This window comes from Podarcis pityusensis, assembly GCF_964106645.2.
Source record: "Podarcis pityusensis genome assembly, chromosome: 8".
NCBI lineage: Eukaryota > Metazoa > Chordata > Lepidosauria > Squamata > Lacertidae > Podarcis > Podarcis pityusensis.
Window position 1 is genome coordinate 42365964 of NC_138033.1, and position 23127 is coordinate 42389090.

Here is a 23127-nt window from a genome sequence, read left to right on the forward strand (position 1 = left end):
AGTGGGTCTGCCTGAGGAGTCTGGAATGAGGCATGGAGATGTTGAGGAAGTGGGAGAACTGCTCACAATCACAACCTTGCACAAGCAGAGCTCTCTCCTTGGGCAAAGTGTCTCCACTTTATTTTGAGAAACTCCTTCCACTCAAGGCACCTGTAACATGTATCATGTTTTTCAGGAAGTAATCCCAACCCTGCAACCTAGATCTGGATGCAAGGCTGTCGATTTTCAAGTATCAGTGGCAACTCTAATGAAAGAATCCAATGTCATAGTGGATAGCAGTGTTTAAAATCACTCTTAGCTTGCAAACCTTCTGACTAATTTGATCACAAGAAATCCATTCATAGTCTGTTTTCCCTCTGGCTTGATTTAGATGTAAATTCACCACTCACTTTTTGCACCATATCTGCCACTGCTGTTTCAACCACTCTTCCAATCCCTATTTTAAATGACGCTGAATGTGCATTCATAGTCCACATCTGCACCATATATTTAAAGCACTATTATACAACTTTAACCATCTTTGTTCAACAACCAACCTCTCTTTCCAGGGAATTCTGGGGATTTCAGCTCTGTAGGGATCTCCTAACAACTTTCAGCACTCTTAACAAACTACAATTCCCAGGATTATTTGGGGGAAATCCATGACTGCCTAAAGTGGTATAGTATTTGCTCAATGGTGGCAACAATGATGTCAAGTGGGGATTCAGGGTAGGGCAACAATCTCCTTTTAAATATGTAAATAGTGCTAAGACAAGCTGTGTTGGTAGTCTTATATGGCAGCGTCCCTGTCCCTCCTCATTTGTTTGGCAACATTCATTTAACATTTGGTAGATTTCTATCCTGTCATTTTGACACTAGCCTGAGAAGTATACAAATACAATCTGTTTGAGATTGCAGCCTAGCTCATTTATCAAGCCTACTCACTGCTCATGATCTAGTGGGGAATTTGTAAAGCATGTTACAGCTTGGAATCATCAGCAAGAATATAATGATCCCAGGGTTTGGGATGGATTTGTTTTATGGCTCTTGCATTCAATTCATTTTTTTGTTTACATGCTTCCAATTTTGGCTAGAAAAACTCAATATTCCAAGGAAGAACTTGATCAATACACACGTTATATGTATATCTATATCTGTCTTCAGTAGCTTGTCCTGTGTAGACTGTACAGAAATCAACCATAAAAACTATAACAAAATAATATCAATATGTACTGATTTCTTAATCTTCAAGGATAGGGAAAGCTTCTGCAGAAGGTAACTACAGAGATTTTAAACTGTCAAAAGGATTTATCTTTTTGTTTATTTTATCTTCTTATTGAATGTAATGGTTGTGGAAGTGTAAATTGATAAAAAAATCTGAATCTATGTCTTCTGTACTTTAATTCAGTATCTCATTCTTATCATGATGGTTAAAGTAAATGTCATACCAGGAGTTGACATTTTTGCTGTGCAAATAGATCATTCTCCCATTCTAAGGTTTACCACCTCAAAAATGAGTGTAACTGGTATTCACTGTGGCTTTTCCCAACTGATTCGCCTCCCATTTCCCTTTCCCTTTCTCCCTAACAGCGAGATTACTTTTATACTGTAAACCAGAGGGCTGAGCACATGCTATTTCTCATTTTAACACAGAGTACCACCTGCAATTGAAGGTGTCATATACACCAAAAGCGAATTCAGTTTCCCAGTGCCAACCTTATGTAGCCAAAACTGTACCATCCATGCACGAGAGGGAGGTAGCAGCAGACTTGGGGAACCCTCCAAGTTTGCAGAAGCGCGCGCGCGCACACACACACACACACACACACACACACAGAATTAAATGGGGGAAAACCTAGGCAGGGGAATCAAAAACAGTGCAGTGAAAACTAGCAGCTTACACAAAGTATCCTGGATGGGCTATTAGAGTTAAGAAGAAAACCACAAACTCTCTTTCCTGCACCATACGGTGATGTCCCAACTGGAAGGAAAACGGGGAAAGATGCCTTCTACCTTCACTACTCTCCACAACCTTGCTATTTACCTATACAATAAAATCCAAATGATCTTGCATCAAGGGAAGGCCTTATGGGAGCAGAATGAGAGAGATGTCTCTTTGCTTACACTCCCCCTTAAAAATGAACAGAACTACAACACTCCTGTTTGAGGCTAGCTGGAACCTTGAAGAACAACAGTGTGATGACTCACTGCAACATCTGGTTACAGGCCTATATGTTACTTTCAAATCCAATCCGCGAATTCTAGCAGAGTCTGAAATCTGCTTTGCATCTGCTTGCAAGTCACACTAACAGGAATCTGTGTTATATATTCATTATGCATGCTTCCTTCACTACCCCAATACCAGGAGACTCTTATCTAGGATACACAGTGCCTTGAATGCCACAGGGAGCCTCTCAAAAACCACAGGCTCGATACTGTCAGGAACTTGAAGCCAGCATGCAAAGGCAATCAAGAGTCAATGGCAACCAAGCGGCAGGTTCAAGCCAGTAGTCAGGACTGAAGAGTGAACAGAATCAGAAGGCAAAACAGGAAGCAGGACTGGAGGACAACCAGAGGACTAAGAAGCAAGCCCAGAAATGCAAGACACATTAGAGCTAACATAGACTTTGCTGCTCAAGCAAGAGTGAGCTGGAAAAAAGTCCTATACTAGGGCTGCCATATATTTGGGAATCAGACTGTCAAAATGGCGTCTGGGCAGATTTTTGCTGAATCGGAAAAATGTCCAGGAAAATCCGTACATATGGCAACTAGGGCAATTTTATTAGAAAAATGCTCCCCAAAGACATAGTTTTTTGGGGGGAGATGTTTGCCACTCAACAACTTTGACTGGATTTTCACTTTGGGGAATATGGCAATCCTACCTATACCCCTTTATGCCCAGGAGGTGCCAATGCTTAGCCTGGGTTGGTGGAGCTAGGCTGCATCTACAAGTCTTTAAGAGGCTGAAATTAGCTAGAGCACCACATGGTCAATAGATCCCAGCACTAGCTCATTTACTAATAGAGAGATAAGGAAAATGTGCAGGCAGAATGCTGCCCGATAGCTTACTAAATGGTAACTTGTTCCTGCCTTTCTGGCCTATGAATAAGAAAATAATTAAATGCTATTTCATTGGCATTTGATGCAATTAGGTAATTGTAAAGAACATCAGGCTAGCTGGATTTTGTGTGTTGCCTGTCCTGCAGCGATTGCTGCAGAAATTATTACTTAAAAAAACCAAAATTCCCCAACCCCTTAGGCCTCCTGCATCTTGACACTTTTGGCTATGGCCTTGGCTGTCTTTCTTCACCTCTCTCTCAAAACTCACATTTCCTGTGACTGGTATCTTGGTTCTCACTCCCAAGTAAAACGCTGTATGTGTGACTGAATTTGCTTAAATCCCTCCTTTGTTAGCCTCAGGTCTTTCATTCATAGGAATGCAGGACAATGAGCCCATAAGTGACTGTCTGTAGAGGCCAATTCCTACACAGTGCAACTGAGATCAATGCACATGCAGAGTGAAAACATCCAACATGTGCAACAATACTGAACAAGATGAAGTCTCTGTGATTATACTGAACAAAATGAAAATCAGTAAGAATCTGTCAAAGCTCATATCAGCAGCGGCATTTTCACAGAAATCAGTGTTCAGAATCAGAAAAGGGAACTACAAAATGGAATTATTCTGCCTAGTCATCTCCAGCCAAAGATTCATATATTTATTATAAATGCAAACATATAAAACGCCAGTTCTCAAACTAGCTCATTTGGAGGAATCAAAATTATATGCACAGATGTCATATTTCCTGCAAATAATTAACAATGCAATCTTACGCATGTGTCCTCAGAAGTAAGTCACACAGTGTTCAGTTGATCTTAATACCAGGTAAGATTGCAGCCTAAGTATATTAATTCAGGGATGCATTTTAAAAAATTAATCATCAGAGTAAGATGAAAGAGAGGTGATTATCCTACCTCTTCCAGAGCCCATAGTGAATCAACGAGAGGTTTGATCTTCTTCTCGTTGTACAGTTTTAAGAGTTTGTCCATTACATTTTGAATCAGGCCACTTCGGCTTTGTTTGAAAAGCAGGTTTAAGAGAGAAAATCCAGCCATGACTTTGTTTTCTTCATATAGCTTGATCGGGTTCACTTTCTCCACTTGCCACCACTAGAGAGACAAGCAAATAGCAACAAGATCAGACCCATGCAAGTTATTTAGGCAAGTATAAAGCGCTAAAGTTTTATCCAATGTTAATTCTAGGCAGAATAGACCCAGTGAAATGAATGGACATGACTAGCCTCAATGGGTCAACTCTGAGTAGAACTAAAACTGTCAACCACCAGAAATGGCAATATTTAATTTTAAGAAATCGGGATTATTCTCCCATGTGCACTGGTTTTGAGTCTGCAAAGCTTAGCCATTCTGTCAAAACAAAGAATGCTTGGTGCACTAGTGGTGGTGGGGCTGAACTAGGACTCAGCTAGACTGGTAAAGAAAAAGCTATTTATCTGTGTTGTATGTGCGATATAACATTGTGCCACCAGATGGTGATGTGGAGTCCCGTTTTCCTCTACCTGTTTTCCCTGTTTAAATTTACAACGCTTTAAACTGAAACACTTCTTTGATGTGTCTAGATCCAGCCCTAGAGGAGCTCAGAGTTCTTTTCCGAGCCAATGATTTAGTGACATATAAATGAGTACCATCTAGCCAAGCCACAAAGTTATTATACTTACTGATTTTGCAAAGCTGAAGAAACTTTTGGTTTCCCCGGTAACCATGTTTGATGAGCCTAGAAAAATAAGGGCCAGGGTAGGGGTGGGAGAAAGATAATTACATTTTAAATTAAAATATTGCTCATTGTGTGCCTTGAGGACCAGGCCTAAGAATTTGGAGATCCGAATCAAAATCTTAAAATAACATTCCAGTTCTCTGTAAAGATTTTATGAAAGTAGTACTGAGAAAGAATAGCACATCCTGTCCACAGTTTCAGATGCAAACCTCTGAAAATTTGTGTCCATTCAAATATGCAGTGAGGCATCTGGTAGAGTCCAGCTTTCACCAAGCTGGTACCCACCAGATCTTTGGGGCTACAACTTGCATCAACCCCAGCCAGCAGGGCAAATAATAAGGGATTATGGGAGTTGTAGTCCAGCAGCATCTGGGGAACATCAGGTTGAGGAAAGCTGCCTTGTATGATTTTGTGTTTATGTCTTACATACTTCCCCCCCAGTACAGTACAATGCCTTACATACTTGTTTTTCAGCATAGTTCTTCCCAATTTCTGATAGCTGAAACACATTTCACTTTCCTTTGAATTAAAAATGGAATTTTGTATTTGAAAAGATTTACCTTCATTTGCGGTTTTTTTACAACTGTTTACATGGTTGGTTTGTGTTGTTTTTTAAAAAAATGATAATAGTGTTCACAGCCAAAAGGGATAAAAATAAGATGAAAAGCAAAATGTTACAGACTCAAAAAACTAAAACCGATACAACAATTTCTACCATTATGTAAGACACCCTGAGAACAGTAATAGTTGGCATATAAACTGTAAATAAAACTAAAGTCTCTGAAAGAGTCTATGTCCTTGACAGTGAAGGGAAACAGAGATGAACCAGCCTGGGCTTGGCAGTGTACACGTTTGCACACTGACTTGTAATATTTTTGAGGAAGGGCAGTTGAGAAATATTTTAACTGAAATGTGTGTGCAGAGAGCAGGCTTTTCCAACCTGGTGTCCTCCAGATGTTTGGGGATTGTATTATTCCCCATGGATGAGGATTTTCTGGTATGAACACACCACCTGTTGCTACTATTGATCCAGACCATTTTGCGGACACCAAGTTGGGGAAAAGCTGGTGCAGAACATCTGCTTTATTGGTGTAAACATATTGTCAAGATCCCAGAAGAACGAGTTATTTTGTATGCATCCATAATTATGGAAAACTAGGAGAATCTAGCAGTATGAACTGATGATCAAAGACTGATTTGTAATAACTAAGGATGCTGCCTGCTATGTTTTGAGTGTTTTCTTGTCATTTGCTTTTGTGGGGAGAGAGAGAGAGTGTGTGTAATCCAGTTGTTTTGGAAGATGGTAAGTGAGCCTGATGATTCTGGGGAGAACATCCTGGCACTCACAGAGCCTGCCCACAGACACTATGCCAACCTCATCATGGGCCTTTCACTCCCACCAGTCCCAGGAACTGCCAGATGACTGAATGCCCAGTAACAGCAAAGTGGGTGGGTGGGGGGGAGTTGTCATTGTCAAATGTAGATGAGAACTGAACTCTTAAGTATGGTGCACGCTCTGGCATACACCCACAGAGCCAAATTCTCTTCTGAAGAAGTCTTTCAGAGATTGGGGGGAGGGGGTCCTTCTGTTTTTCTACCAAGAGCATCCTTTGTGAACAAGGAGAAATTGGGCTCACAGCCCAGATTCCTTGGTCCTCTCTTGGCAGGGAAGGGTGCTTTCTCTGTGCTGCCAAAAGGATACTTTGTGAGGCAGAGGAAGTGAAATCCTTGGGAGATAATATGGGGAGAGGGGTTTCTGCTAAACCTTTTGATATCATTGACAGGGTTGTTTCTTCCTCTCTTCCAAGCTGGGCTTGCTTTATATCCCGCCTCATCTCTCTGCTCCGCATCCCCCTCCATGACTCAGCTGTCAGGGTCAATCATGCAGTGATTCAAATCAAGACTTGAGATCAGTGTCTCCCAATCCAGAATCTGGAACAGACCACGGGGAGCTAAAGTAGGGGATGCTGCCAGAAGAGGTACTTGAGCTGGATCCTGAATTGTAGCAGGAAGTAGATACTGCTCACATATTTAAGACTCAACAATCTTACAGCTTGGTGAAATGCAAGCAAAGCACTGAATCAGGGAGCAGGTGAGTTTCTTATTAAAAAAAAGTAAGAATAGTGAACCTACATTTTGCCCTATATTTCAGGTTCTTCAAATACTAGAAGCCTATTCTCTCCACCCCACTCCCCACCCCAAATGAAAGCTACTGATCTGAGGATAATGGTTAATGGTGTGCCTGTGTGCAACTGCCCCTTTGCCCCCTGGATACCCTCAATGTATGAACAGGTAAAGGATGCCTGTAAACTAGATGCCCATTGCATTGCCTAGAGCTGGTGTAAATTTCTCTTATGTTCCTTCAAGGTTCAAACTTCAAGGATTAGTATGAAAGCAGACTCAGAGGCAATTCAGATGAATTAGCACTTTTATGTTAGTCATGCTGACTGGGGCTGATGGCACCTATGGTCCATAATGTTCAGAGGCCTATCCCTGCATTAAGCACAGGTAGACATGCAGCCCCAGTCACATATGTCCTGAAGCTGCCTGCTTCTTCCATGTGTGTATGTGTCTGCGTATGTCTCCCTCTGTATAGTAATGCCAGAAAGGGATTACTTTCACTTGCTGCCCAGAACAGTAGCTGTGCTGCTTTTTGTTGTGAGGATAAAATGGGACAGAGAACCATGCATGCCACCACGAATTCTTTGGAGGAAAGGTGGGTTATATTGTAATTAATAATAATAATAATAATAATAATAATAATAATTGTATTTGTCCATTGAGGCCGCAATGATTGTTCATGCATACTGCATCATAGAGCAGTTCTGAGTTGATGTCATCCATTTCCACCATATGAGACACCATAGATTGATACCAATGACAACCTGAGTTGGCTACCATAGAGTGGCAACTGGCAGAGCGGGTGGGGTTCTATTTGCCAGCTGACTTTCACTCACCATATAAAATGTAAGTCCCGAGTGGTTTGAGAAGACCGAGGCCTTTGCCTGTATTTTCTCCACAAAGGCAGTCCAGGACAATGTCTACGCCATCTGCAGAGATTCTAAAAAGCAACAGACACAAATTAAGACAATGCGGCTTGCTGCCTTCGACTCCATAGACCTCAGAAGATTTTCTGAGGAACTGAAATCCATACACATTTTTTAAAAATGGGGCTGCATACAGCTAAGTCATATTCAGAGCAGACCCAATGAGAATGTAAGTTCGTCATGCTGATTGATTTCAGTGGGTCCACCCTGAGTATGACATAAATGGACTCATGAACCACAAGAAGTAATAAATGGTTCAAGTACTCACCACCACAGCCTACTCCTAAGAGACAGGTGCATAAATGTGCCAAGGTCCATAGATAAAGCACTTGCCAGTGTGAACATTCCTGTCTTATTTCAATGCATCTGCCGCATTTGTTAGACTTATACTCATGCCTTCTGAGAAAGTCTGCAATCTGTGGCTCAGATGACACTCGCATGATAACAGGGGGCAAAATCAGGGGTTTCTATGGGTTGTTATTTTTAAAGTTCTGCACAGTTATGTGCAAATGGTACAGAATGGATCAGGAAAGGGAATGGAATGGAACTAGACTGGATTAGTCTTCTCATTCCTAGTATTAACCATACAATCAAGATTTCTTGAGCCTCCTTAGACACCTTGTAACTTAGGTTGCAATCCTATACCTACTTGGTATGGACTCTGTATATATTGGGCCAATTTAGATGATGGGACTATAACCAGATAATTAAGTGAAACAAACCAGGTAAGTTAAAACTACAGGTTGTTAACCTCTGCAGCAGACTACAGAGGAAGAAAGGAGATATAAAATGTCATTATTTATTGCTACTGCAATTTTACAAGACAGGATGGGAGCAGAGGCCATCACCACAGAAATAAAGATAAATTACAGCTCAGTTTATAGGAGTGCATAAAGACAACAAAAGCAGGGATTGTGAGCATTTTAAGTTAAGAAGTAACTGTAATTACAACTGATTGTAAGGACTCCACTGAACACAGACATTTGCTTTGCATAATCATGTCCCCCCTTTTTTTTGAGTGAGGCAAGCCAGTGTGGTGTAGTGGTTAGAGCAGGGTTGGCCAGCATGCAGCCCATGAGTCACATACAGCATACAATAGGTTTTTTGTGCCCCTGTCATTTTTTTAAAAACCCACACATTTCACTTAAAAATAATAATACTTTGTCTAAGGTGACACGATGCCAAAAGAATTTTGTGGCCCCAGAACTGGTCTATTTGTGTGTGTGTGTGTGTGTGTGTGTGTTGGAGGCAGCATTAACATTTATTGCTCCACCCACTTTCCATTTTGGTTTGGCCTGCCACAGACATAAGGTCCCCAGAAGATTATTCAGAAAGGAAAGTGACCATTAGGCTGAATAAGTTTTCCCAGATCTGCCTTAAAGGATAAAAAGCCAGGATTCAAACTGTATTCCCTTTCTCGCTTAAATGGCAATTTCTGGTTTTTTGTTTTGTTTTGTTTTTTTGTTTAATAATTCTTCATCCTAACCAAACCTGTGAAATCCTGGCAATAGGCCAGTTTGACTGCACTCTGCAATTATAAACTATATTTGCGTCACTGATCATAGCAGTTGTAAAAAAAGAGAGAGAGAGAGAGCTAATTTTAATTAAACAGTTATGGAAATGATTGGTGGAGCTAAAATGGATAATTGCACCCTAGAGAGACTGAAAGGCATAAGGTGCACCAAATATTTTTTAATCCACGCAAAAGGCATTTATTTTATAGCAATGATACTGTCTGAAATTAGATAATAGCACCTATAGTCATAGCACAGCCTAAACTTTGTGGCCTGAAAGATTATTTTTCTTTCTTTTTCGGAAACAAGAAGAGCACCTGCCACTAGATGTGTGATTTAGGAAAACATGAAATACTAGAGAGGCCTCAACTAGAAGTCGGATGACTGCAACCTGCAATATGTTCCTGTGGTTGTGCAATGACATCATGAAGCCCTTTGCTATTATACATCATGTGACATTTCAGCACCACATAAAGCAAGCTGATTGCTCAGTTCCATGGGAGCATAAGGCTTGTTGGATAAGCAGGCAGTGTCTGATTACAGTCAATTCAAGTCAGAAAGCAGAAAGGAACAGGACCTTGGACAGTTCCAAAAAAGGCCTGCTAAGGCACCCATAGGAGCTGTTGTCTCCACATGGTGCAACAGCCAACTGAAGCCTTAAATAAGTTGTTGTTCTTGTTATATTTTTTATACCCCACCTTTCTCCCCATCAGAGACTCAAGGCAGCTTACAAATAAAATAAGGACAGGTAAAATAAGTTGACCAGCCCTCAAGTATGGTTGGCTGTGCCTCTACAGAGGAGTTGGCTGGCTGGCTACAGGGCCCTCACATTATTTTGACTTCTTTGAGGCTGAGGAGATAGAGGTACTCTGGGGACTCATCTCCAGGGTCAGAGGATAGTGGCAAGGCTGTGTCCCCTGGCCAGGGGGGCCCTGAATGAAGTACTTGTGGTTGTGTGTCCCCCGCCCCTCCCAGTGAGAAAATAGGTTGAACCTCATCCACCTCTGTGTCTTTTGCCATTCACAGTAATAACAACTCATCATTCTGGTTTAGTTCAAGAATGCCCTAGGGAGAAACTTGAGCCCCTGCCCACTTAGCTCAATTGAGGTACTGGTTTGCATTTTAACAGGTGTCAATTGGATTTTCCACCTCTTTTCATCTTAGTAAGTTGAAATAATCTTATTGAAAGATATAATCCTTTGCCCCGAGCAATAAAAAAGGAGTGTAAGCTAATAATATCTTTTGATGAACTTCCTCTTGTAAAAGCACAATGATTAGCCTTTCCTTTCAGAAACTAAAAAAAACTTTTAATGTAGACATCATCCTCTTTAGAGCCAGTTCATGCAATATCTTTGTCGTCCTTAAGAGCAGTCCTGATGCTTATCTAAGAATATAAGGGTAAAATCTCAGACCTTCCTTGCTACCTCATGGAAGTTCCTAGAACATGAGTCACTTGCAAGGCATGGGCAATGAAGGTTACATGGGGAATGGACAAGCACACAGATCTTCTCTAGTCTCTTGTGCAGCCTGCTTGAGTGCCAAGGCATATGTGTAAGTGGGGGAAAGGGGAAAGCAGGGCTCTACTGAGAAATCTTGGCATCCTTCCTAAACAGAGGCTGCATCCATGGTGTAAGTGGATCATGCTCATAGCATGCAAAGCTGCTGGAGCACAAAGATAGTTAAGCGGTCATTCTGTGATAACCACAGCAGCTGGAAAAACTGATGGGATTTGCTGCTGTGATCTATATTTATGGTGTTTATTAGTTGTAGTTTTGCACTCAGGTGCCTCAAAACAACTTACATGGTGAAAATAAAACAACAAAAACATTAAAAGCAGATGAAAATAATAAACAAAAACTAAAATACTCATCTGACAGTATAGTTAAAAGGAACAAGTCCTCCCCACATCAGTTAAAGGATGAGCTGAACAAAGAGACATCAACTAGCCTCCCTGTTAAAAAGTCATAAGTCTGCGTAAATTAGAATGTGTGTGTCTGGTGCCTAAAAACAGGTGGCAATGGTGCCAGGTGTGGTTCTCTGGGGACAGCCTTCCACAATTAGGCAGCCATCCCATAATTCTCAATGAAGGATTATAAACCCACCCACCTATAATTATGATGAAAGCCTACAAAATAGGACAACAGAAATCATATATTGAACATAGCTCACATTTTAGGTTGTATCCAACTAAGCTCTACTCTAGCTGGAAGGAAGAGCAGGATATAAACTAGATAATAAATAAATACTCAGAGTACACCCATTGAAATTAACAGACCAAGTTAGTTATGCCCATCAATTTCAGCAGGTCTACTTTGAGTATAAATAACACTTTGCTAGCTCTTATAGTTATTCTCAACAAGTAAAATAAAGCAAATCCTCTTACTTTTTAACTTCTTGGACGTAATCTGCATTTCGGTCAAACAGGTGGGTTACAGAATCTTTGATTGCCTCATGCTTGAAGGAAGAAGCTGTTCCAAACACGGTAACGTCGGGGACTGTTGAGCAGAGCTGAGCAACGGCTTGTCCCTGCAAATGCACCACTGCATTAGCTATTCTGACAAATGGAGTCTTTTATCTATCTTTTATTTATTTGGACCCCTTGGTTTAGACCCTCTCAGTTGCTGAAGAAGTCATATGTCCCCTCCTGCAAGTTGCAATGAGACCAAGCAATGGGGGAATTGGGTTTCTTTTCTAGACCAGGAAGACCTTGTTGCTCAAGAAAGGCTCAAGTGGACAGCCAGGAGGTTCCAACAGCCAGCCTGAGTTGGTGGAGTTACTCCAGCTTCTGAAGGTACTTCATTCAAAAGCTGCCAGCAGTTCAGTGTTTCACCACAACGGGCAGCTATAGATGGACTGAATCCTGATATGTGAAGAGCATCCAGAGAAGAATGCATGGGTGTTTAAAATTCAGGATCCAGTTTCATCAACTTTCATTTTGGAATTCTCTAGCATTTAATGGAAGCTGATATTATTGGTGTTACTGATCGAGTCTCTTCTGTTTAAAATCTTGCTTTTTTGAAAATATATATATATTGTTGTGTTGTTTTTCTAAAATGTTGTTAGCAACATTGAAAAATCTTTAACTTAGAGATAGGAAAGTAATACTTTCAATAAATAACAGGTTCCCCAACTATGTGCCACAGACCACCAGCGGTTTCTGAGTTTCATTCAGGAGATATGTGGCATGTCTGTGAGGAACACTTAAAATCTATAAATTCAAGATGTAATATAATAAAATGCAATATAACAAATAAAAGAAGCAATGAAATACATTTAAAGTCACACAGCATCTACCACACTACATTACAGTTGCTAAAATAGGCAGGGTTTTTTTGTTTTTTATTTAGTGATCCATCAAAACTCTCAGTAAATTTCACATGGTCCATGAGAAATTCAGTTTGGGAATCACTGTAATAAATCAAATGAATATAATGATGAGTGAGAAGCTACCACCTGTAGTTCAGGAACTCACCACCTGGGGCAGCTGTGCACAGATTCAGGTGTTCTTTCTATACTGCACTTCTCCCTGTCCAGGATCCCCAAACACTTTTACTTGTGTCCACCCCTTTGGCCTTCTCCAATATCTTAGAGACAAAACACTTGATCATGTATCTATTGCTAGACTGTACCACTTCAAGTGAGGTGGGAGGGTTGTATGTTTGAATGAATATCCTGCCTGTTACAGGTTTGCAGGCCAGGAGGAACCTAGCTCAGATTCTGTTTTTAAAGGTGTAAAGTGAGTCTTCTTCCAGACAACAGCCATGTGACAGTCAAAATTAGAATGATTTTAAAGTGATATTAGTATAGCACCCTGATTGAAGACGTAATTGTATTTTTTAAAAAGGAAAACCTTCATCAGGTGCTTTGAAAATGCAGACTAAAATGTACACATATGGGCTTTAAGTATGATGCATTGGATTTCTAGGTTCAGCAAGTTTGCACTGACAATGGATATTCAATATGTGCAGGAAGGCAACAGCATTAGTTGATGTTTCTTACAAAAAGGGAAGCAAAGCTGCACTCTGACCCAGCTAAGTTTTGTAGTTCAAACATATGACATTCCCTTTGTAGTCACCTCAAACTGTTTTGAGTCAAACTTGAAACTGGAGATCAAGTTGCTGCTATAGGGTAGCAATCAATGCTTCTGCATGAATCTCTTTTTGATTTTAGTTCCTGAGGGAAATAATATTTGAATGGGGGGAAATGTCAATAGTCACTCTGTTAAACCCAGTTCTTGGACTGAAACTGATTTAGGGCACAACTAGACATTCCATTAATGGCATGAACACAATTAGTGTACATCTCAGCTATTGGGGGGGGGGGGTCTGAGCAACAACAGGACCGCAATCGGTGGGGAAGGGGTATTTAACTCCTTCCATTCTTACATGGTCCCCTCCTCCATTGGTTTGCTATTTGCATCCATAGTGAAATTTACAATCCATCTCTCTTCCCAGGGAACTCTGGGAATTGTAGCCCTGTCCACACAGGGCTACAATTTCCAGGGGCCTCCTAACAAATCTCAGCACCCTTTGCAAACTACAGTTTCCAGGATTCTTTTTTGGGGGGGAGGAGGATGTGGTATCATACTGTTTTAAATGCATGGTACAGATGAAGCCACAGTTGCGTATGCACAGGCTCTGTTCAGAACTTTAGCTGACTGGGTGAAGGTTGGGAATTAGAATAGTTAGCCAGAACCCTTGTGTGTTAATTGAGTAGGTGAGAGGCCTTAAGCCTGTCTTCCTCTCTTCCCTTTAGGCTTCAGCCACAGAGGCAAAGGAGCATTGCACCAATGTTCTTCCCACACAGTCAGTGATATGGGTAAGCTCAGGTGATGGCATAGGAGGTTAACCAAGTGTTTCGGAACAGCTCCCGCTATGCTTAAGAGCTCCCCTAAGTGGTGTGCCAATCAAGGTCCCAAATGGAAGAGAAGAAAGCCTCTTGAAGGCCAAGTGGTATAATCAGCATGGCATATTGTGATTTACATTGATCTCTTCCTCTGAGAGCCAGGCATAGCAATAAATTAGAATGAAAGAGCACACAGACCTTTCAATGCCCTCCTTGGTACAGATGAATGAGTAGCCTGGTGTATGCTCAACCCCAAAAATCAATTGGGCCTTTCAAGCATTCCTTTTCAACATTTGGAATCAAAGCTGTGGGTGTGCTCAAATCCTGTTCCCAGAAGGGGACATTAGGAACAGGAAGGAGATACCCCAAGTCCAATTTTTAATGAGTACACTACACTGGTTTTCTGGACATCAGAAAACTTCTGGGTTAAGGGACTTCCAGGGTGGTGCCATCGGCAATGGCGGACTCCCTCTGAACTGGAGGGACTAGCTCCGCTTGAAACGGGTCTTCTCCGCTACGGTGAAGCGGGGACCCTTTTAAAAATCACAGGCGGATGAAGCCTGTGACCATGGGACTCGGCGGGCACCTTTAGCGCCCCTCCAACTCGCTAAGGAACCCACTAGCGGGCTCCGAAGTGAAGAGGGGGAAGTGGTGCGGTGCTGTGAGTCAACTGCTATTTCCGTGGAGCGAAGCCGCATAGCCGTTGCCGGAGAGCGCTGCCTTTTTCCTGGGACAATTTGGACTCTAAAATAAGCACCCGTGAGTACTTAGACTTGGAACAACTGGACATCAAATAAGGACTTGCGAGCAGAAAGGAACTGGATTTTAAAAACCTATTTTAATTTGGTACGGAACGGGAAGGTCTAAACAGGAAGTCAGCCTTCCGTTCTTTTGTAGACAGAATAAAGCAAAGACAACGTAAACTAGAGCTTAGAAAATCGCCTTTAAAGGATTGGATTTCATCATTTAAAATTGTGGAACCCCCCTTCGACAGCAGGAGAAGGAGGGGGATCTTTTTCGGACTGTTTAAAGTGAGTTTAAAGTAAAGTAACTTTCCTCCGTCCTGATCCTGGAGCGGGGTGTCAGGACTGACGTTTGAAGTTCATTGACCAGAGACAAGCGTTTTTGACAGATAGCTAAAAGAAGAGAAACATAGCGATTCCACTGCTTCCCTTCGCATCTTTAAGCAACAAATATGGACAAAGTATCTCAAAAAGGGAAACTTTGTTGCAAGAACAAATAGAAGTTTTCCCCCTAGAGGGAGACTGCGAAACTGTAACCAACTCCAGGGAGCCAGCAGCTGTTACAGATTAAAATCATGGGAACAGGCATCTGACTTTGCAGGACAATGTATTCAGAAGCTTTGTTGTGTGCTTTCTATAAAACAAGTGCCCTACTGGAACAGTTACATGAGAAGGTGAATTGGATGGCAACTTCGACTAGAAATTTTGAACAGGCAGTGGGAAATTTTGAACAGACAGTGGGAAAATATGTGGAGCCCACTCAGGAATTAAATCAGGAGTGTGTCCTGACAGAACAGGCCCAACAGGAATATGAGTTTGCGGATTTGACAAATGAACTTGGAAAAAGCCAGATTTGGAAAGAAAAAGTTTGGTTTGGCTTGGAAATGGGGGGCTGGATTGACCCCCCTATGCTGGGATGTTTGGACTTTTCAAATCTGGCAATGGGCCGTGAGATGTTTGGGATTGTGGGGGCTCTTAATTTTAATTTTGGAGGGTCTTTGAAACATGCTTTTAAATACCATATGGAATTCAGTGTTGAATATGGAAAAGGGGCTGATCTGTCGAGAAGGGTTAAAAATATTGTCAAGCTGGAGTTACCACGAGCAGGAGACAAGGGAAAATACAGTTACAAATATGAAGAAGAGCTGCGGAAGGGACATGGAAGAGACTTGAGGGCCTCGGATATAAGGCTGCCAGGTTAATGGGCTAGATCGACGGGATAATAAGGACTGACAAAACCCGGAACCAGGACGAAAGGACGTTGGATGAAGATTGGATCTGTTTGTATCTCTCTTTTTTCTACCATTAGAACTGTTTTATAAAATTGATGAATGTCAGAAAAATGTTGGAATGAAATTACTTGGCTTTAGTAAAGATGTTTAAAGAATTATGAAAGAATATTATGGTTATGAGAAATTGGTAAGGATAGGATTTAAGTTTTAAGCTTTAAGGTTTATTTTATTATAGTAAGATAAGATTAAAACAGTTTAGGGTAATGTAATGACAGAATATTATGAAATATGGAAAGGATTTGCTGGGATAATTAATAACTAGGATACAAAGAAAGGGAGGAGGAGGTCAAAGAAAGAAGGTAATGACAGTTGAGGATTTGAGAATAATGAATTTGTTTTTAAATGTTTTTAATTGTTTGTGATGTATTTTTGTATTTTTATTTTTTTGTCACTTTTTCTTATTTTTGAATTTGTATTCATATGGTTGGAAGGGGTTTGTTTTTTTTCTACTTTGTTAACTATTTTTATTTTGTACTTTCTACTGCTTTTGTTTTATTTTGTAATACTTTGAAAATTTCAATAAATATCTTATATATATATATATATATATAAACTTCTGGGTTAAGAAATATACTTTCTGTCTTTTTATTGCACTACAAAGCAGGGAGGATGCCACAATTGTGGGCTCTACTGATTCACTTTTGCTCAGGTCTTCACAAAACTCAGAAGAGGCCTTGGCTGTAGCTTCCAACAGATCAGATTTTTCAGAAAGCAAACGTGCCCTTAGATGCTTAAAATGCATTAAGCAGGGAAACTGAATTTTGCACTGACGTGAACAAAACAAGCACCGATGCTCTGATGCCACAGGGCCCCCATTGATTTTTCTGGACATTTCAGTATGCCCATGACATTTGGGAACAAAGTGGGTACATTCAAGGCCCTTGAATTTATTATCGGGAGAAGTCCAGCAATGTCTAATCAGAAGCCATTTCCAAGGCCTGTTTCCCTGCATTATTCATAATGAACTTTATGTGCAGCTAAAGTTGTTGCAGTGGATTAATATGTAGAGACTTAGTGTGGGAGCCTCTGGCTTAATGTTCTTGTGACTTTGGCAGTTCATTCTCTCTAATGCTTAGCTGGATGCCAACACCCCTAAATAATTTCTTTACTGTTCAGATTCGGGAGGGAGGTGGAGTGAATTTAAGAGTAGGAAGGTTTTGTAAAACTAGGTTTTAACCCGTCCTGGTGCACAATTAAGAACATATGAATCTAAGAGCAGCTCTCTGGATGAGAATGATGAACCACCTAGTGTATGTTGGCAATGTGTCCTACTGCACAGAAGGCAATCCTGTCTGAATGGTTTTCTGGTCCAAGTTCCATTTAAAGATAAATAACTCTCAAGACTGGAGAGTAGGGGCCTTGAAGTGGCCCACCACAGTTCCTGTTTACCCAGGCTTTTGGATCTCAATTTAACAATAATGTGGAATAAGCCAGGCCTGGTCTGATGTTCAACTTTTAATGGGGTAGGATTTGTCCCTTTTTATTCTTGTTGACGGATGAACACTTTTATTATTCCTGCGTTATATTATCTGTTGTTGATTTTAAATGTTTGATAAGTGGATACAAATATTAATATTCTGTAAGCTACTTTGACACATTTTAAAAATGCAAATAATAATAAAAAATATAGTAATTATTTCTATATTTGCATCTATTCGCATAAATTAGCATATGAAAATGTTATGGAAATCCAAATCATCTTCTGCCCTCCTTTTTTGTTATTCATTTCCTACCCTTTCATGATATATTAAGTGACTTCCCTAAATATCAGGTCGTGGCCATCACTACAGCTTGTGACAGTGAACTCCTTAAGTTAATTACACACTGAAGGGATACTTGCATTTGAATTACTGTCAGTCAGGGTCAGACTAGATGTGATGCTTGTTATGCAGTTTGGCATTGAGTAGCTGGTTTTTTTTTTAATAAAAAAAACTAAATAGCAAGTGGTGCGGGATGTGGTGGGGTAGGGAGAAAGACTTGGATCCTCTATGCACTGTGGGAAGAGAGAGGATTTCACAAGGGTAGGAGGGATCTTTCTCAGCCCAAGGGCGACATCCCATTCTGGGCAACCTTTTGTCACCCTGTTTTGCACCTTTTCCAGTCTCATGATACCTTTCTTTTCCTTTATTTGCTTCTTTTCTTTTAAAAAAGTGTAATTAGAAATGTGCAGTGTATTCCAAAGGCTCTTTCTCTTCCCCTCTTTTGGACATGTGCCTCATGGTTTGCAATTTCATTGGGGCAAGGATCTGCCCTTCTTTTGACCTGTAAGGCACTGTCTATTTAAGTTAAAGAACACACTAACACGGACCACAATTGCCCTGTGGTGTCCCTAAGCCCAACATTATTTTTTTAAAGCTCTGTGTTATTTTCAAATCCCACACTTGGGATTTAAAAAAAAAAAAAAAAATCCAACAAGAATAAAACAGAGCTCCTCTGTACTGTACTGAGCTGTAATAAGATTATAAATTCCAGTCCTTTACTGCAATGGGTCATTCATCTTAAACACAATTATTTGGAGCTAAAGAGATTTTGTGCTAAAATGATTTTTATCCTTGTTAGGGCCAGTTGTAGCCTGCATGGTCAGGATTTTGGCAGACAGTGATGATGGGCCCCCAGAGCTTGCAATCTTCTTTTCCAAATACCTTCCAAATCTTTCAGGTTGGTTATTTCTTTTAGTGATGGGGTGAGGGCAGTGGTTGTCAGATACAGAAGAGGCAAGCCTCCAACCCCTGGCTGTTGAGTTGAGATTGAGTTGAGGGGATCCTGACTCAAGAACCATCCAGTTTGATCTCTCTCCTTCTGGGGAGTGAATCGTCAGAGTTTAAGGAAATACTCCAGCAAGGCAAAAAACAAAAAACAAAAAACAAACAAACCCACACTCAGAGGGGGCTGTGGTTGGACTGAAATTTGACACACAGGTTGAAAGTTATAATTCCTTTTAGGACAAAAGTTAAGCCAACTTACCACACCGCCGCCTGCAGAGTGAACCAGCACCGACATGCCTTCTCTCAAGTTGGCGACTTCAAAGAGCATCATGTATGCAGTTACAAAGTTCATAGGAAAAGCAGCAGCTTCAGAAAAGCTCATATCATCAGGGATTTTGTACACAAATTCAAGAGGTGTGCACACAACTTCTGCCCAGGCATTGTAGTTGACAAAGGCCATGACTCTGTCTCCAATCTGTAGACATTTTTTGGGGAAACACACATTCGGGTTACAGCTTTCAGGATGTCCCTGGCAACATGGCTACAGAGGAATGGAAAGCTCAACAGGGAACTTTTTATGTCATTGCAGGCAGGCACAATTGTTCCCAGTGGGGAACAGTTCACACATTTACCTACCAGCCATTGAGTGTATGTCTAGCATATAAGGATCAAATGACACACATGTTGCCAAAACAGTGGTCTGGGATAAGAAATATGATTCAAGGGCTTTTAATTCTTGCCTCAAATATCAATTTGTGCCCATAAAGACTTTCCCTCTGTGGATTTCCCATAGTGCCTACCCATTTCCCACTAAAAATAGAAATAAACATCTACCATAAACATCCTGAAATAAACATCTACCATAGTTAACAGACTATGTTGAAGTGTGTGCTTGCTATGCCCATAAAATTTTATTTGGTTTGCAGATGTGCCCAGAGCCTAAAATGTTGGTGACTCCTTGGACAGTGTTAAACAACAGCCTCCAACACTGCTATTTCAATCAATATAGAACCCGCTGCAACTAATTTAAAGTAAAAATATACATGTTGGAAGATTTAACTGCATGCCTGTCTCATATCATTATGTTTTTCTATAGCTCTTATTCAGTCAGGTCAGGGAGGTTTCTTATAACTTGCCTTTTAAAAAAAAGGACAGGCAAATTGGAACTGCACAGCTCCTTTGTAGATAATGAATTATCTCAAAATCCCGCCAATCTCTAAAGCTTAGAAAAGTTGCAATAGAGGAGAGCAGCAAATTATCCTACTGACCTCAATGAACAGGTTTTTTCATCTTCTCTGATCACTGCTAGTGTTATATCAGTGCATATTTTCAAGTTCTTAGTGACATTTTTGGACTTTGCTGGAATTGTCTTGAAATTATCACAAGTGTATGTGTGTGTGGTTTTTTTTAGTATAGATTGTATTTTTACTGCAAACTTTATATCATTGCCTTCTCATACCTACAACCAACTTTATCATTTCCTTTTGACAGATTCTAAAATAGGAAAGCAATTCATATTACACTTCTGGCTCAAATTCAATTACAAACAAAGAGATATTACACCAGAAGAAAAGGTTGGTGGTGGAGAGGGACTAATTTCAAATATGATACAGTAGAAATCCTTTTTTTAAAAAGGGAAATTGTTATTCTATATATCATGTTCAGCATGTTATGCTGAAGTCCATAAGAATAAAGGTAATTTATTCGATAATGTTCTCTGCATGTTTTGCTATAGATAATCTTCACATTGGTGCTCAAATATTTTTCAAGAGGAACATGCTGTTTTAGAGGACCCTAGAAGCTACTGAAACCCCGCCTCAAGAGTTCAGCTTGAATTTGAGGACAAAAAGTGTGGGGGGGGGGGTCAGAAGCAAACCTACAGGCCTTGCCCATAATGTCCCTACCTGTCTGATTCCCTTCTCTCTTCACTCCTGAACTTCATGTGTTAAGCACAAAAATCTGATGGCTTGTTAACTCCATTGACACACACACTCAGAAACCTCTCCATGATCAGGAACCCTACAAGTGATAGGGAACCCAACTAAAAACTTTGCCTGTGATTGGTTACTGGGTCAGGTATTTTGCCTGTGATCAGGAACCCGATTATGAAAGAAGTCCCCTTCAGAACTTCAGGGCATGCGGTGCCAGATTTAGGTGGTGCAGGCAGTTCCCCACACAGGGCACTGAGCTGAGGGGGATACAAATTAGTGCACTTGAGAGCATGTGCAGAATGGGAGGCAATGGTGCTGCCATTTTTGCTGTATCAGCTACAGAAGCAATGACCCTCACACCCTGAACATCAGAAATAGAATAAGTGAGGCCTATAACAAAAGTTTGCAGTGTGGACTGTTCTTGTTCAGTCCCCTTCCTTCAGGAAACTTTATTCCATCCCCCCCACCCCCAATTTGTCTACCACTGCCACAAATCAGCATTCTGTAGCCACCGAGCACACTTAGTCCTCATCTGGATATTTTTTATCTACCTCAATGATTTTGCACACCTCCAAGTGTAATCATACCTCCCTCTTGTCTGTAGGTGGTGCCATTTTGGCTACATTAGCTGGGCAGTCACACCTGAACGTCAAAAATAATGATGATATCATCATATGGGTCATTTTGATTTTCAACGTCTTTATCAACAATTCCTATCGTTGAATGTGAATTTTTCACTACTGTGGCATACCAAATTGAAGTTTTCCTTAAGCTACCCACCACAACTAATATGTGATCATATCTAATAAATACATTGCCACCGTCCCAATCAGATATACATATGAGATTACCTCATAGCCTTTCACATTGTCACCCAGAGCTTCTACGATCCCAGAGCATTCAAATCCAGGCACAAGTGGAGTTTTGGGTGGATTGTCAATGTTCCCCTGCCGAACCATCAGGTCAATAAAATTTAACCCACTGTGAATAAAAGAAACAAGTAATGAGGATGCGTATCACAGTACAGTAAACAAAGGAGACAAAATGTAGGTTAGACTTATGCAATCTGGTGTCCTCTAGATGTCATGGACTAGTCCCATACATTATGCCATCAAAATAAAACAATGACCATAACAGCCACAGGAGGCTTTGGCAGCACACTAGTAACAAAACAACATTGTCTCAGTCAATTAAAAGTCCTGGGAGAAAAGATAAGTCATTACCTGGTGCCCAAAAGATGTCAGTGAAGGTGCCAAGCAGTCCTCACTAGAGAGAGGATTCCACAGATGGGGAGCCACAACTAAATATGCCCCCTCTTCTGTCATCACCCTCCAAGCCTCCCTCAGAGGGCCACCTGGAGAAGGGCCTCTTAGAAAGCGCTAAGGGTCTGGATAGGTTCATATGCATAACATATGAAATGGAGTTTAGAGAAGTCTTTTCCAGGTTTCAACATCAATAGCATAGCCATCTCCTTCTGAATCTCGGGAATTGCATTACCCACCAACTGGTCACTGACAAACTGATGACACAGGTACAGGTGACACAATGCCAGAATTCGCTTTATATATTTAATATTGTCTTCTGTAAATAGATTATGTAGGATATACAGAGCATATTTGAAAAGCATAACTGACCTAATCCAGATGGGTATTCACTTTCTGCGTAAAGTCTGTGCAGCAATTTGACATGTCTCCTTATGAATTATTTGTACTTCACTGTTTGCATTTGTGAAGTCTTTCAAAGCTATATTAAGAGACCATGCACAACCCACATTTGAAAAGCACATTTTAGAAGGGGAAAGGCCATATTATGTAATTCCAGCAACCACACTGACCTACAGAAAGCCATCTCTTATCCAAACACTGAGGTAGACACAGGATGGAAATGAAAACTGAACTGAGCATCCACAGCAAAAGACATGCCCATCAGGATTAAATGAAAAGCTCAAATCTTGATGCATGTTGGATTTCTCTTGAAAATCAGCTAGGGGTGGATATGACTTGGGAGAAATGGTCTCACAGGCCTAATTAGGGCCCCTGGTGGGCCTTTATGCAACATCCCCCAGGGATGTTGCATAACATCCTACCTGAGTTCTGAAGAACTCAAAAGTTTGCTAAATACTTTGCAATATTTGAATTGGCCCTAATAAAGGTTTTGTTTTTCTGTGGATCCCACCATGGACCAACAAAGATACCTATGATAGGTTCATACCCAGTGAGTTTCCCTTTCCTAGGGTGGCCGGGTGAAAAAGAGAAGTTTTTGCAGCTTTGATAAATAGT

At 40.8% G+C, this 23127-nt stretch overlaps 1 protein-coding gene across 1 annotated transcript in view; it reads right to left on the reverse strand.

The window, feature by feature from the left end:
* The window catches only part of VAT1L (vesicle amine transport 1 like), a 50832-nt gene that overhangs the window by 19191 nt on the left and 8514 nt on the right, over nt 1-23127 (reverse strand). The window contains exons 2-7 of the mRNA XM_081016408.1: nt 21700-21829; nt 19177-19392; nt 11716-11858; nt 7729-7832; nt 4716-4771; nt 3955-4149 (exon numbers count right to left, since the gene is read on the reverse strand). Coding sequence (XP_080872534.1) covers nt 3955-4149; nt 4716-4771; nt 7729-7832; nt 11716-11858; nt 19177-19392; nt 21700-21829 — 844 coding nt within the window. The remainder of the gene's footprint in view (nt 1-3954; nt 4150-4715; nt 4772-7728; nt 7833-11715; nt 11859-19176; nt 19393-21699; nt 21830-23127) is intronic.